Below are 17,368 nucleotides of genomic sequence, written 5' to 3'. Positions count from 1 at the left end.
TAACTTTTCTTAAACATTGAACTATAGCGGTTCCCGTTTATGTTTCCTCCAGCGGTACATCCGCCGGTACAAGGTTGATAAAGCAATGTTGTTTACATTATACGTATACGCTTTTTGCTTCTACACATTTATGAAAATATTATGAATAAATACTTACATACACATTATGCTTATATTGGTCCTCCCAGTGCTGCTTGATAGGTGCTTCCTTAGGTAGAAAAAATATTAGTACGGTGTTTTTCTAAACTACAGGCGGTGTATTCCGTATTGTTTCTTGTATAATATTTGTTTGTTTACTAGCTAAAGTGTTAATAGTTCTCTCACTCATGGAAATTTTCTTTAAAGTATTATTTATTCTATTTAGTATCACTATAACCAATGATGTCGCATTAAATTCCAATTTGAACTAACTTATATCTAAAGATTCCATCATATGGCCATATTGGACGAAAATGAACTGTGGACAAGGCATCATACAAAAAGCTGAATTGTGTGAAATTCACAGTAACGCATAAATGAACTTGCATTGTATTGAAAAGATTTATATCGAAATTAAGAGAGTTTTGCCAATTCGCTGCCAATTAAAACTATTTACGGTGCCGAACATATAAAATTGTGCAAGTCTATTGACTTTTAACTTAATTTAACTGCATTAAAACAAAATATATTGATAAGTTTGCAATCATATAACAGTTAAATTCTGCAGCTTTAATCAAAAACTCTCTAAATTACTACCAAAAAATTGGTACACTGAGATATTTGGCAAAACTTATGTCCTTGAAATTAAACTAAAGCAAGTGAAGTTGGCGAAATGTAATGAAGGTTTGGACGACTTGTGCATTAATTTATATGTTGTTTTGTCCAAAATAAAAGTAATTCACCTTACCTTAAATTGCTGCACATAAGTGAACTCAAACATCTGAATGTGTTGGAAAAGAGAAATCGGTAATTTTTCGTGTGTGCAATAAAATTGTATCGTAATTATCAACTATATGTATCCTAAAACCAATGAGTTTGAATTTTCAAAACTTACAACGTTATAATATTAGTATCGAACATCAACAGAATTAAATAAAGTTTATTTAAAAGAAATCCAATTTTCCATAAATACGCCATCTAAGTTCATATACATATATCGGTGTTTGCACATATGTACTTACATAAGTATTAGGGTTAACATTCAATGGAATTATACCGTATAATTGCAAAACACGTTAATTGCATCCTCGGCACTTTACTGCAACAAAATGGCAAAAAATGTGAAATGTCGTCGGCGTATAGTGCATTGATTATATTGATAACGGAGCCAGCTCTCCGAATGTAAATAATAAATATATTAACCGCATATTTCGTTTGTTTCGCGTTTAATATGCAAAAATACAATACTCCAATTGGTTTGCTTTAAAATTCAAAAGTGGCAGCTCTGAGATTTTCTCTGAGTAATTGGTAGTGGGAAAAGAGAAATTTTATGTTGTATTCAGTGGCGGCTTTTGAACCTGAATATTCTACTGAGCCTGAATAACTGCTCTATTCATACATTCACAAATTAATGGGAGGCGAACATTACGTGAGTTTGTGATTGGTTCATTTGATCTATTAAATATAAAATAATTTTCAAAAGATTATCAAATAATTAAAGTGATTCGTATTTTATAAAAGTGTACTGTGTATTTGTGGTTTCAAATGAAAATTCAGACTAAAGTTTCTGTCCAGTAAGTTAAACTTAAACAATGAACGCGAAGAGTGGAATCGCAAACACACACATTCAGAATTAATTAAGACGAAAAGTGAAAAATATCCACAACCACATAGTTATGCGAATTAAATGTAAATTGAAATTGGAATAAATTGTGGTACTCGGATTCGCAAATAATACTGAAATGTAAGTTATATACATATTAGTTCGCAAAATAAGAAAGTTTTTTATTTTCAATTGAGACACATAGTTAAATAGAATATGTAGAGTTTAATATCTATCGTGTGTGTACATACATATATTTGTATGTATATGTGCATATTATGTTTAATTTTAATGTGAGAGCTACCTCAAATCAGTAAAAATTTGGGTTTGAATTATTGTTTGGAAAAAATTCTTATACAATAACTGTATACATATGTGCCGAAGTACGAAAAATTTGTGACAAAAGGGCGTCAAAAAATAAAGTGCTAGTTCAGAGAATAAAAGCTCCTATTGTCTCTCTATTGAAGAGAATAAAAGTTCCGAAATTTGCAAAAAAAAAAGTTGGAAACTTCACAACTATATTATTCGAAAAATTAAATGCAAATAACATATAAACATACATATGTCTATATGTATATTATGAAGTGGAAATTTTATGTGTGCACGAGTATTCGGGAATTTTTATTATAATTCAATTTGATTTAATTAAGAATAATAAAATACAAATATTTCCCAAAGTGTAAGTGTTTCTATATTCACTTTTCAACCTTCAATGTTACTGCGCTTTTAATTAAGCGTATCGACGATTTTCCTTAATATACATAAATAAAATTTATATTTTAATTGCTATAGGATATTCAGATATAAAATATAGCTACAAAAATCCTTTTACGTTCTAATTTAATGATTTTTCCACAATACACTATCAACATCCAGTCAGGCTATGCATAATCGAGGAAGAGTTACCGTTCATGACCCGCATATTTATCCATCCAAGGATTGTCAACACGGCACCATTCCTCGAAATTGCTTCAGGAATGTTTTCTGCCGCTACAGTTAAAGCAAAGCCAAATTTAAAAGAATTACGTAAAAAGCCGGTGACGGAAGACGGCGAGCTTAAGATATGTGTTAAAGGCATTCATACATATAGTATATGATCTTATCTTCAACTCGAATAAATTTTGGTATATTGTTGGGAAGTAAGGACTAGAAGATGTGTCACTTTGTTTCCGAAACTATCAGTTCATCCAAAATGTAAATGGTGTATTGTAACAAAAAAAAAATATTTAAAACTATCGAATGCCGTAGGGAAGTTTATTAAGTTAAGATAATAGTTTTTATCGAATAGGATATTCAACAATTAAATCTTTTCGAATGACGTTAATTTCCGATAATAATATGATGCCCACACAACCAATCAGTGGAATTTTTATTTTAATATGTTTAAATTAAAAAAATATATAATTTCCATAATTTTTTTTCTATTTCAGATTAAAAATGAATAAATTGGTCACTGGGCCAAGGCCCAACTCAGTTAAAATTCAATGGTTTTGCAATGATTTATTGTCAGAGTTAAATTATACCTCGAAATATTTGAAATATTGTCAATACATTTATGTGGATGAGGGAACGTTGCATTGTGGGAACCCGCAGCAAGCAACCACCCTCACTTCTTGGACTGCATGGAATCAATGAGACGCAGTGAGGTGAACGTTAGCCACCACCCGAATAAGGTAAATATGGGTTTTAAAAGTTATAAGTTCTGATTTTATTAACTAATGCTTCACAAAGTTAAGGTATTAGAGAAATGTATGAATTTTTTCCGAGCAAAATAGTTTTCCCTATACTCTTGTTTATTGAACTTATAAATTGTTCATTACGTATATTTTTATTATTTTTTTATGAACATGTTTATTTTAAGTATCAACAAATTATCAGACTTAGTAAATTGTTGCAACTCTGTGCATTGTTTTCGTGTTCTTGCATTCTAATGTCATTCTGACACGAAAAGGGAACACAAAAATAACGAGCAAACACTCTTTCAACAGAGAACATCTCTGGTTTGATGGCGCAGGCAGATTGTATCGAAAGAAATACGGGAGTGAACATTATTAATTGGTTGATATAAAATTTTAATTGATTATATGCATAGTGTAATTAAGAAAACTCTTTGATATGTGCATTTGTGTTAAATGCGACGAAGAAAAAAACCGGCATTGGCCGGACTTTAAAGTGGGAAAAAATTTAAAAGCTGAAATCTATAAAAGTGAATAGAAGAAGCGTCGCAGTAGCAAAAACGAAAAGAAGTGAAAGCAGAGAAGCGTGTGTTTGCGCAGCAGAAGCAGTGATGACTAGATACTATTCAGGTATCGATACATTAAATTGAAAATTATATTTAATTGTTTTGGCAAATGCAAACTTTGCAATTTTTTATGAAACTTTTGCGATATGAACACTTTTATATACAATTTCTATTAGTTAGTAAATGGTGGTTTTGTAAGTGGTTTCGGTAAGGATATTTAAAACAAAATTCGAACAATGGTTTCGCGAGAACAAGTATATTTGCTACTTCGCTGCTTCGGTCGGCGTAACATTGGCATTCATTCGCTTTCGTGCGTTCATCTTGGGCCACTTATGTTCGGCTCGTTTGTAAATGCCAGTTTTTGTTGTTGAAATTTCTATATGCGTATTTATGTGAATAGTGTTATCGACATCCCCTTGCATCGTTGCGCCGGTTTTTGAGCGTCCCTTGGGCTTTTTTAACATTTATCGGTTGTTCGTTGCGTGCGCCTGGCACCGATGCGAGCCTTGATGTATAGAATTTATGAGTACTCGTTTATGAAAAGATTTCTACATATCATACCTAACTCTACTTGTACATACATACATATGTTTATATAAAAGTGTATGTGTATGTTTTACATCAGATAGACAATGATATATATTGGCTATAGATTTATACATAATAAAAAATTTAATTAATATATAGCCTATTTTACTATTTATTAGTAATTCGTTCATATCAATAAATTATTATTGTAAGTATTCGATTAAAACGAAAATGTTAAGGTGATAAATGAAATATAAAACAAAATATATGAGCTGTTTATTAATTAACATAAAAATTAAAAAAAAAAATAAGAGATTAAAAATGTTTATACATATGTATGTTAAGTGCACAATTACAAAATGTCATAGATACCTATTATACATTTTTGTTTCATATCGGTTATGGGGTTGTGTTGTGTAGGACACAAAAATTGGAGCCAAACTTGCTCACACACAGCATTTGATTTCTTAATGCAATATGAGAAATGTTATAGTAAAATATTTACATTTTAAAAATGGTTTCGTTAGCCGTAGTGTCAAAAGTAACAATTCAAAGTAAGGAGTATAGATTTGCCATCATATTGGAATGAATACTTTATAAAATATTTAATTGAATAGAAGAGAGAAATTTTACTTTTAGAATTGTATTTAAACGCAGCCAATATGGTTAATCATACAAAACCTTTTATTCTAACAACTATTATTTACATGTTACATACATATGTATGTAAATATATCATTGCCGCGCCAACAAAAATAATTTTTTTATAAAGGTTTTTAAATAACAGCTTCTTCATAAAAGTTTGTATATCGTATTATATATATTTTTATTGTTTCTTTATCAGGAACCCACTATATATTAGAAATTATTAATTATATTAACTCTTGAGTAGATTTTCGGTGCATATTTCTCTCCGTCTACCAGATTTGTTTGATAATTACAAAAACTATAGTATATAAAAAACCACAAATTCAGAAATAAGAAAAATATTAAAATATACAATATTAATCGCTTGAAAACAAATTGAACTCGCTGACGCAGCGACGAAGTATGCTTATATAATTTTTGTTCCAAAAAAATTATATACATATGTATCATATTAATTTTAGTTTAATATTTCAATATCTAATAACTCCAATTTTTTTTATAAGGTGGCCAATAATAAAAGCATAGTTACGGATAGTAATAAACACAAGTTGGTAGGAAGCACAAGTAATACTTTGGTTTCACCTGCCTCAGATTTAAATAAAAAATTGTCATCGTCTTCGCACAAGCATCATTACCAAAATTATACAAAACACAACTCAAATAAAAAGGTGGCAAGTTCAAGTAAGTACAAACAAATAATAATAAAAACAAAATTTCTTTGCTTTTACAATTATTATATTACATATAAATAGAATTAGTATTGTATTTAAAATATTTTGCGATTATTTCAAAATATCCAGATAATAATAGTATAATTTATAATCACCAGAACATTTTGCACAATCGAAATCGCATTCAACACAGTCCAGTGGAGGTGGTAGCGTAAGCAATAGAAGGGCTAGTTTCCCAAAACCATCTGGGAAAGGAGTAATTGTAAATGCAGTAGCTAGGAATAGCCCTGTAGTACAAGAAGCAAATTGTCAGCCATCGTCAATTTCTAGCGAATCAAAGGATACAAATTTTGAGTACGAAGACGAATGGGATATTGGTGGAATACCTGAGTTGCTGGATGATCTAGATGCTGATATTGAAAAATCGTCGACGGCAGCACAAAATTTAACAAAAACTTACAGTTCTGGTGGTGGCATCAATGAGCTTGGAATAATATCATCCAATATAAAATCGACATCAAAGTCGTCTTCAGCAAATAAAGCTAGTTTAAAATCAGAAAAAGGCAAATATGCAAACTTGCCATTGTCAAGGTCGTTGAACACAGCAATAACAGCAACATCAAATGCGACTGCTACGAATTTTCCAGTTAAAAGTTCTAAAAGAGTTGCAAGTCCCAACAACTACAGCACAATCCCAGGTAAACGTTCAGACTTAGCCGTTAGCAAGAACAGTAATAGTTCCCAACAATTAAAGAATTTCGAAAGCAAGTATCAACAATCACGCGAACATATAAATTACAAAAGTCAACAGTCCACATTTGAAGAGCAAAAGGCGGATGGTGGCTTTAGCAAAAAAATTGGTTCTATTGCGTCTAAATCATTACAATCGTCTTCCCCATCATATCCATTATCGTCTTCTGTATCTCTTCACGCCACACCTGCTACCTGCGCAAGTGAGGGTAGCCAAAAGACTAATACATTAGCTGTATCGACCTTTGCTGGATTTTCGAAAGGCGGTAATCTTGTGTCGTCATATAAAAATTCCCAAATACCCAAAAATTTAGTTGGCGGTTCTTCGCTTCTACTTTCGGCATTAAAAAACGATTCACTATCGAGTTCATCAAATCATTCTGCAAGCGGCATGTCATCGCAATCCAGTGGTAGCAGCAGTAATAACAGTAGTGCGGGCGGTGGATCTGGCGGTGGTCAGGGTGGAGCCCAAGGCATTGGCGGTTCCGGTAGTGGTAAATCGAACTCAAAAATGTCCATTGATCATCAAGCGACACTTGACAAGGGACTTAAAATGAAAATAAAGCGTACCAAGCCGGGAACCAAAACGTCAGAAGCCAAGCATGAAATTGTCAAAGCCACAGAACAACAACAACAGAATGGTTCCTTAGGTGTCAATAATCCAGGTAACTTGGATGATAATAACAGCGTCAATACTAGTTCGCATTCCTCATCTTCATCAGGTGGTGGTAGTAACTCAAGCGGCTCATCACAAAATACAGGTAGTGGCAGCGGTTCGGGATCAAATTTAACCAATATAAGCGGCAGCAATAAAAAGCATCTAAGTAATATTTCCAGTAGTAATAGTAGTAGTCAAGGCAATAGCCACAACAGTATGAACAGTAATAATTCGAACTCTGGTGGCGGTTCTACCGGTTCCGGTAGCAGCGGTCAGGGTACTCCTCAAAGCAACAAGCGTGGTAGTTCAGGTCACCGGCGGGAAAAAGCTAAAGAGAAAACCACACATTCCAATCGTTTAATAGCGGATAAAAACGCTTCCACTTCGGCTGAAAAAGATGGTCTCACCAATGTCAATGACAAAGGCATCGCATGTCATTGCAATATTGACACCACAAATGGAGCTGCGACTAGTGCTTGCACCAACCACTCGTGTTCACGCCGCTCAGAAAGTGCTAATAGTTCATCAATTAGCGTTTTGTCCCAACGCATGGGCAACAATACAGCCAATAATAATGTTAATAGTGGTTCTGTGCCACCAGGCGTATTTACACCATCAGTGGGCTCAGCCGCTGGTGTAGTAACTGCTGCAGCTACAGCGGCCACACTACTAGCAGCCACATCGGCTGCCACGACTACTACACCACAATCAATGGGTAGTAATAGTACACCAAATGCACCCGGTCCACCGGGTAAGGATGCAACTAATTGCGGCAACATTAAAATCTCCTCACACATTGCTGCGCAATTAGCTGCAGCAGCAGCTTCCACCACCTTTAGTAATAGTGCAACAAATTCGTCTGCGAATAATCTGAGCGGAAATAATGATAGTAAGTCAAACACTTCAATTGTTCCTGTCGCGCAAGCAAAACTTATGGCTCCCGGTATGATCTCAGCGACTGTACACCACACTATTTCAGTTCCCGCGAATTCCTCTTCCAGTACAACAACACAATCGTCCAGCAATAACGGCCCAAACAGTAGCAATGCTGGAGATGATGGTATCAAGTCACCACCCGCCAAGCGGGCAAAACATGGTGATCCTTCCTCGAATGCAGCATCGAGTACTTTAGCCAAAGAAATGGTTGATATTTGTATTGGTACCTCAGTAGGAACTATAACGGAGCCAGATTGTTTGGGTCCCTGCGAGCCGGGAACTTCTGTAACGCTTGAGGGCATTGTTTGGCATGAGACAGAGGGCGGTGTGCTTGTGGTGAATGTAACATGGCGCGGCAAAACTTACGTTGGCACATTACTGGATTGCACACGTCATGATTGGGCACCACCCAGGTAAGTTGTGGAGTGTTTTAGTGCGCGTAAATCTATATATCCCTTCGACTAAAGAGTCTTATATTAGGAAGAGCGATCTGAATTTATATTTAATCAAAGTCTATCACCCTCTAGAGTTTCTTCAAAATAATTTGCGATACTTTTGTCCCTCTCACAACAACAAAAAATACGAATACATAAGTAAATACCTAATATAAAAGTTAGCTGAGACAGTTGCTTTGTTATATTATTTGTCATTTATGTCACCATGTGTGGGGAAATTCCAATTTATGCATAGTGACAACTTACCCTAGTATCTAGAAATTCTATTCAATGTCGAGTTGCATTGTCAAACACAAAATTAAGTCAAACAACTGCCAAGGACACTGAGCTAGGTTACTGTTTTTATGGTCTAACAAAAAGTCTCACTGTGCCGGTCATCACGTATATATTTCAAAGGCAGTATTATTGGTAAAATGGCTACAATATGTATGAAGATTGATTAGAAAAGTTAAAATTTCTTTATTTATTATAATTTTTGATAACTTTAAATTTAATTTAAAATCGATTTTATTGTTTCTTTATGTCAATATGTGTATAAGTTTATACAACAAATATGTATTTAGTAAAATAAATAATTTACGTATGTTGGGTTGTTCGATTTTAATTTTTGGCTTGATCGATAAAATATATTTTTTTAGCACTAATGACACCATGATACATCATCTTTTCAAATTTGCATCCAACAAACGTCTAGGTTATTTTTTATAACAAGCTAAATAGAAATAATAAGATTTTTTTTATATTATTATTAATAAAACGCTTAAAATTTCAAGAATAATTAAAAAAAAAATTATGTGTTAATTTTTTTTTTAAAACATGCTTTAATTTAAAACATAAAAATTAGAATTAATACCTGCAGTTGATGGCAACGCTACCCACCTTTATTCCTTTATCAGCTGATGTTCGTTCACATTTTTAAGATAGTTTTTTTTTTTTTAATTAAAGCTAAATATAGTCTAATCGATATTATGTTGTAGTTTGTGGGAAAATTCAGAAATATTTTATTAATTTAAGGCTTAAAATTAGCTGAAATTTTAATAATTTTCAATTTGAATAATAACTTACTAGTGCTACTGTTATCTGATACTGAGGTCCTTGATTGATCTGTATCCGAAAGATATTTTTGAGCAACTTCAAAGCATATTGTTATTGTTGTTGTAGTATCCTTAAACAATCTAACGCTAATTTTCTGTTATGTAAATTCTGCTTAGCCAGATACAAAACCCAAGCAGGTTCCCATTACATAAAGCCGATAGTTTGAAAACAGTCAAATAATACCCACTTTTTTAATAAAATTCCCAAATAGTTAAAATATTTAATCGCAATAATATGAACAACAATTGAACAATAAATAAATTTTATAATAAGCTTATTTTTCAAATGAAATGTTTAATTCTTAGATTCTGTGATTCACCAACCGAGGAATTGGACTCCCGAACACCCAAAGGTCGTGGAAAACGAGGACGAAGTGCAGCGCTAACACCAGATTTGAGTAATTTCACCGAAACAAGAAGCTCGGTAAGCACTCGCCTATAAATTCTATTTGTCACCTCTAATTGAATTTTAATATCTTTTATAGATATATTTTTCACATGCGCAGGTGCATTCGAAGTTGCGTAATGGTACAACGAAAGGTGGCCGCGGTGCATCACGTACTTCAATTAGTGCAACTAGCACATCAAATACCACAACGACAACAAGTAGCTCTTCGTCGGGGAATGGTGGTGGAGCCACACCGAGCACATCGCCAACAGCATTTTTACCTCCACGTTCTGAGAAGAGAAAATCGAAAGATGACTCACCGTCGCCCATTAATGGCGACACCGAGTGTACTGCAAATGTAGCAAACGCTAGCGGTATACCGATATCGGCGAGTGGAGGTGGTCTTGCTACGCAGCCTCAAAGTCTTGTCAATCCTGTGACTGGCCTTAATGTACAAATAAGCACGAAGAAATGTAAGACTGCCTCACCGTGCGCCATATCGCCGGTGTTACTAGAGTGCCCGGAGCAGGATTGCAGTAAAAAATATAAGCACGCCAACGGACTGCGCTACCATCAATCTCATGCACATGGTAGCTCATGTTCCATAGACGAAGATTCCTTACAATTGCCTGATGAGCCACCCACACCAACCTCATCACCGGTGCCGTCGGCACAAAACAACCGTGGTACAACGCCAACTCCTGCAGAAAGCTCGACATTGGCAACTGGTGCTATGGTGATAACATCACCGGTAACACCGCCAATTAATGCAGCTCCAATGCCAACGGCATCCTCTACTGAAGCACCAACGCAACCAGCTGCTATTTTGCCACCTTCGACGCAACCCACAGTCACCGATGGTGTCGGGGAGCCAGAACCTGTGATTGGTGCTGCCACCACACCCACACCCGGCACACAAACTATTTCTGTTGCGTCGCTGACTGCATCTACTCCATTGTCTACTGCGTCATCTAGTTTATTGAGTGCGTCTCTTGGCGCTGGTGGCAGCGCTGGTGTTGGTGGTGTTCTAGCAGCCTCTACCGCACAAGCGCTAATGCCACAAACACAACAGCAGCAACCACATCCTGTTGCCGGTGGCAGCATAACAACGGGCATTTCGGGACAAGTTCTTTGCCAGCAACAACAACAGCAAACGCTTGGTATGCCAAATGCTGGCAATCCACCTGCATTACTTTCAGAAACATCTCCGGCATCGGCACTTGCCCAACAGGGTGGACGTGAGTATTTCAGTATTTCCACAAACCTCGAACAATTATTATACTTACTCATTTATTTTCGTTTAACAGTAAAACCGGGTGTATTGAGATTTGGTCCTCAAAGCGATGCATCCAATTCGGGTGCCCCACCGTCAATATTAGCATTGCAACAACAAGCAACGCAAGGAGTAAACCCGCAGCAGAGTGCTATGTCAGGACAGAGTCCTCAACGGGCACCACCGCCACAATTATCAGCGAATTTGGAAAGTGTACAACAACACCCATCGGCAATAAGTACTTATACCAGCTCGCCGGTGCCCAGTGGACAAAATTTACAAGGTGACATTTTTTAAAGCGCGCCCCTCTTTATTTATGGAACTAATTAAATAATTTTCAATTGAAGGCATTTCATTAACCACGAAAGGCACATCTGGCTTTGCAGCGGTGAAGCAAAAGAAATGTCGAAAGTCGCCCGGACCTGTAGAGTACGACGGTGTTGTAACACGGGATAATGTACAGAGTCCTGCCTACAGTGACATTTCGGATGATTCCACACCAGTGGGCGAACAGGATATTTTAGGTAACTGCAATTGTTGTATATTTTATGATTTACAGTTATATAATGTAATTCTTATATTCACTCACACAGATAAGTCACAACCTAAACTCATGGACTTACCAAACAAGAAACCAACTGATTTGGGTTCTGTGGGCTTGGGAAGTGGTGCGCCGGGTATACCACCTTTAGGCGGCTACGGCATGTATCAGTTTTATCAGCAGCAGCAATATTTGGTGCCTCCCACTTCTTCCGATCAGCAATCGTCACAGGCAGCCAATAAGGGTTTGTTGCCCTCAGCTCTAGTACAGCCAACGTTAACGCTTCCACCATCACAGCAACAACAACAGGGTGCAATACAATCGTCTCATTTAATGCAACAACAGTCCCATCAACAACAACAGCAATCGCCACATTTGTCCGACTACAGTAACAAAAGTAAAGATCCGCCACTAGATTTAATGACGAAATCATCGCAACAGCAGCAGCAGCAACAACAGCAACAAGCTGTTAGTCTTCAGCAACAATTGCAGTCGCAAGATGGCAGTGGTAATCAAAAAGATAACCCCACGGGCCAACCACCACAGTCTTCGGTAAATTTAAGCAATATCGGTCCGCCGAATAATGGCTTACCACCAGGCATGGGCTCCATGTCATCGTTGGGACCATCAGGTGTGGGACCGGGCGGGTTGCCAGCACCTACACCCGCCAAATCCCTATCACATTTTTACCCCTTCAAGTAAGACTTCATCTTCTAAGCGCATTAAATGGGATAAAGTCTTTAAAAAAATATTTAATTATTGCTTTATTTTCTAGTTACATGGCTGCCGGTTATCCTTATAATGTAGAACCGAATTATGGACCTGTATCGATTGTATCGTCACAAGATGATCCTGTAAAATTGAGCGCCCACGGTGGTTTACCCACGTCACAGTCGCAAAGCAATGCACCTCCACATCCAAATTCCGGTGTCATTAAGGATGAACGCCTCAAGGAAAGTCCTAGTCCGCATGAAATATCCAAGCCAACACCTCAGCAGCAACAAGTAAGTTTATAACAACAACTACATCGACAAAGATTTCAAATACATACATATGTATATGATTAATGTGACAAGTCCCCAATTATAGTAGATCACATTTTCTTCACCGTAAAGAAACCCCCATTTAAAGTATCAGTCTTTCTGACTCCTATCTGCGGCTTGAACCGCGACTTAAAGTCTTTTGAGGTTACGCCTCTATTATACAGCCTATGTCAATAGGCCCAGCACAGAAAAATTCGAGTGTGCTTACAATCCCTTTTCGGATATATACATAGATCCAAGAGCCTTGGTTTTGCGTCTACAGACCGCTGGGTACTCTAGAATCAGGTCCGCGGGAGTTTCCACGAAAACAGTTTTTAAAGTCAATTCCCGGAATAACCCTCAATTCGCGTAGCGACTCACGTTTAATGTCTTCAAGTCACTCAAAACGGTTTCCCCGGGGCGGTCGCTTCAGTTTGCTGAGCTCAATCAGGCGAATACAGTGGTTGCGGCACCATATTGGAGAAAAACTCACGAAGAATCAATGCAGTGTGCGACGTTGCCTTCTTGTGGTGCAATAACCAAGAGTCGTTGGCCCTTAATTCCGTCCTTTTTTTTATGAATAGCTTCACGCATAACGCTCAAATAGTATTCCTTTTTGATAGTTTGGCCGGTCGGAAAGAATTCGGAGTGCGCCACACTTCGATAATCGAAGAAAACTTTCAACGTAACCTTAATTTTTGACGTGGCTTTTCGGCTTCGGATCACCTTTGCCACGATATTCAGCCGACTGATGGTCTGTTTCCCGGTCGTAAGCGTAGATCCAAAATCCACAGACTTCTAACTGTTAATCCTCGATTCTCAAGCACTAATTCCTTTATTTTGTTGACGTGTTGATCATCAATTGATGGAAAATTTTTTGCCACTACAAAAGCAACAACATCACCAGATCACAATTGCAACCTTTTGACCCTTTCGATGAAAAGTAAATAACTTTTTCCGAAAAAGTTAAATTTGCATTGTTTATGCTTCAAGCATATTACATTAGCTTATATCTATTATTTTCGAGGATCGTAGACGCACAGTTGAGTTATTCTTTGGGTTTCAAAAAATATTTTAATAATCAAATAATTTTAATAATAAAGTATTTTACCAATTAATATATAATTATTTTGTTAGATTATTTACAACAACTTTGGCTAAAACAAACAATTATCACATTTTATTTTAGTTGGTTTCGACCAAACACATCAAAAGCGAGCCGATGACAAAACAGGAGATAAAGCAAGAGCACAATCCGCCTCCTCAGTCTCAACAACAACAGCAACAACCGCCACAGCAGCAGCAACAACAGCCGCAACAACCACACGCACTGCATCCGAAAGATTTGCAAAGCTTGGGTACATATCCGAATATATATCAGCGTCATCCAATGACCTTGGCCGCACAGCAGCACTTGTCACGTGAGGAGGAATTTAGAAGGTAAATTATTCGAAAATTTGCATAATCCAACATCATATACTAATGTTCCATGTACCCCCGTCGCCTTCAGGTACTATATACTCTCGGACGAGCAACAACGTCGCCAAAATACAGTCGCAGCTCTACGAGCGCAAAATCCCTCCAACAGCGTACCGCATGGCTCGTTGCAAGCACAAGTCATGGGACAGCATAAGGACGACACAGGCCCATCAGCACAGCACCAACAGCAGATGGCAATGGCACAGCAACAGCAGCAGCAGCAGCAACAACAGCAACAACAACAGCAGCAGCAACAACATCAGCAGTCGCAAAAAAGTAAATCACAAAGTTGCTCGAGCAGTAGCGGCGGCAATTCCGGCAGTGGTAAAGCAACAAATCTCACCAAGGAGAGCTCCAAGCAAAAGCAACAAGAAGAAGAAGTCAAAGTTAAACAGGAGGGACAGAAACCCACAATGGAGACACAAGGACCACCGCCGCCACCAACATCACAATACTTCCTGCATCCATCATACATAGCGCCAGCACCGTTCAGCTTCGATCCCAACCATCCTATGTATCGTAATGTCTTGATGTCTGCCGCCGGCCCTTACAATGCGGCGCCGTATCATTTACCCATGCCGAGATATCATGCGCCTGAGGATCTGTCACGCAACACCGGCACAAAGGCACTCGACGCGCTACACCACGCCGCTAGCCAGTATTACACTACGCACAAAATACACGAGCTGAGTGAGCGTGCACTGAAATCACCGACGAGCGGCGGTGGTGGTGGTGGTGGCAGTGGCGGTCCGGGTGGCGCGGTCAAAGTCAGCGTATCTAGTCCGAATGTGGGTATGCAACAGCAGGGTGTTAGTGGCGGTGGCGTAACTGGGCCAGGCAGTGGTCCGAATACGGTACAAAATGCACCCAACAGCGGCGGTCATTTGCCGCCAACAAATCAGTCGTCTGTGGGTGGCGGCATGCCATTAAATCTGCAACCGCCACCGACCGGCATGAGTGGCCCGCCAAATAAGTCTGATGTGCTGGGACAAAAGGTGTTGAGCGGTGGACCAGGCGGTCCGGGTGGCAGCTTGGCGGGCGGACCACTAAATATAGATGCACACAAGCAGCAGGGTGGTCCCAGCGGGCCGAATAGTGGCGGCGGTATTGGCGGTGCTCCTGCCGGTGGTAATAGCAACCCGGCAGATTCACGTAGTCCGCCGCCACAACGACATGTGCACACACACCACCACACTCATGTGGGGTTAGGTTACCCCATGTACACGGCACCCTATGGTGGTAAGTTCTATTACAATGACATAGCCGGTTATATTGTTTGTTTAATGCTTTCAATTCTTATTTTTGTCGTTTAGCTGCAGTATTGGCAAGTCAGCAAGCTGCTGCCGTAGCTGTGATAAATCCTTTTCCTCCCGGACCAAACAAATGAGAAACACAGAACGAAAAGAATCCATATAACATGAAGACATAATGCATTTGTCTTGCTAAACAAATACCCGCATTTATTGGCAAACACGTTGGCTATGATGAATTCGTGATATTGCATGCGTTCATCGCAGTTGCAGTTGTGAAGCAAAAAACTTAAAACAATTATAAATCAATCAAAATTGTATAAGGTCTAACTACTAACGAGTAACGAGTGCGGGTTGGAGTATATGAAACGTATATGGATTATTGGTTTAAAAACCAAAACAGGCGAAAACATGTGAGGACTAACGTAAAGGAATACTTATGTATTTTAAGCATTTAAAGCAACCACAAAATCAATAATTTTGACATTTGTTTATTATTTTAATGGATCTGACTAATTACTTACTGACTAACAGTATAGACAAGTAGGCAGTAATGTTTATAGCAGAACAAGGGGTGCACGGCTGACAATTAGCTATAGAGCGTTAGAGAAAGCAGAGAGGGTGTGAGAGAGTGTGTGCGTAAGCAATGTCGTGCACATGAAAAGGAGAATAATTCGTTAACTAATTTGGAAAAGAGTTTTAGAAATTAATAAGTTACATTACCAACTTTAATTGTAATACGCTGCACTAAACTATTTAATTATAACGTAAAGAAAAACAAAACAAACAAAAAAAAACAAAAACACACTATTATAGAAAAGTTAAAAATAAATGGTTAGATTTATTACAGATAAGGTAGTATATATATGTGCGATAAATCACTGTAACCGAGAACTTGATAATTAGAATTTAGTAAAACCACAGAAATATAACTATATATACATGGAAATATATATACATATATATATGTATATATAGCAATATATACTATATATATAACAGTAGTTTTCTAAAGCAATGCACGCGAACAATACCATTTGTAGTTAAATTATTTCACAAACTTGTAGCTTAAGCCAGCTGATAAGAACTGTTGGAAAAAAAGCAGTAAACACAAAACAAACAAAAATTATAATAATCAAAATACAGTTCAAGCAGTAATGTAACACACTCGCATTTGTAAAAATTTATTATTTAAAAATAACAACAAATATACATTTAACAAAGCGACTTTATTTTTAAGCAAAATTTTTGAACAAAGTTACATTAAAAAAAAATAACATGTAAACATTTTTTATTAATTTTATTTTATTTTTTTCTTATTTTTTTGTGTCGCTTTGCGCTCATTATTGCACTCATTGTGTGTGTGTGTGATGCATAGCAATAATGCATTTTCATTTTCGAACACACGCCCCATAAAAAATATGAAAGCAGAAATTTCATAAAAAAATGCCTCTTCAGCAGAGATGTGATCGTGTCGGGTTGCGAAGAGAATTGTAAAAGCAGGGGAAACGAGATATATAGAGAGAGAGGAGAGCAAAAGATTTTTCAAAAAGAAAAAAAGGTTCGATGCCAGGTATACCCTACCTTATGTAGGTTTTGAGACAACTTTAGGGTGTCAATATACAAGTATTTACAGACATATAAATGGGTATATCGAATTCCGAGGTGAACTTACTATAATGACTGGACTAT

At 37.2% G+C, this 17,368-nt stretch overlaps 1 protein-coding gene across 2 annotated transcripts; it reads left to right on the top strand.

Annotated features, from left to right (window-relative positions):
- Positions 1-555: 555 nt before the first annotated feature.
- LOC120770201 (serine-rich adhesin for platelets) lies at positions 556-16,849 on the top strand. 2 transcript variants are annotated; one of them, XM_040097444.1, is made up of 14 exons: positions 556-1,882; positions 3,172-3,414; positions 5,663-5,840; positions 5,989-7,245; positions 7,303-8,587; positions 10,030-10,147; positions 10,209-11,349; positions 11,419-11,667; positions 11,732-11,908; positions 11,978-12,623; positions 12,701-12,929; positions 14,137-14,387; positions 14,458-15,665; positions 15,740-16,849. In XM_040097444.1, exons 2-14 carry the CDS (start codon positions 3,364-3,366, stop codon positions 15,811-15,813), a joined length of 6,864 nt encoding a protein of 2,287 aa, XP_039953378.1. In that variant the 5' UTR covers positions 556-1,882; positions 3,172-3,363; the 3' UTR covers positions 15,814-16,849. The 2 variants fall into 2 exon arrangements, with proteins under 2 accessions (XP_039953378.1, XP_039953377.1); XM_040097443.1 differs by having other exon boundaries at positions 5,989-8,587.
- Positions 16,850-17,368: the final 519 nt, after the last annotated feature.

Source organism: Bactrocera tryoni, chromosome 3 (genome assembly GCF_016617805.1).
Source record: "Bactrocera tryoni isolate S06 chromosome 3, CSIRO_BtryS06_freeze2, whole genome shotgun sequence".
NCBI classification, from domain to species: domain Eukaryota; kingdom Metazoa; phylum Arthropoda; class Insecta; order Diptera; family Tephritidae; genus Bactrocera; species Bactrocera tryoni.
The sequence above is the reverse complement of the archived record's forward strand: the minus strand, read 5'-3'. Positions and strand labels throughout refer to the sequence as shown.

Bases quoted from the DNA above. Each gene is read 5' to 3' on its own strand.
- LOC120770201 (XM_040097443.1), top strand. From the start codon at position 3,364: ATGGAATCAATGAGACGCAGTGAGGTGAACGTTAGCCACCACCCGAAT. The intron at 3,415-5,662 runs GTAAATATGGGT...TTTTTTTATAAG, and splicing joins TTAGCCACCACCCGAATAAG to GTGGCCAATAATAAAAGCAT. The intron at 11,668-11,731 runs GTGACATTTTTT...TTTCAATTGAAG, and splicing joins CAGTGGACAAAATTTACAAG to GCATTTCATTAACCACGAAA.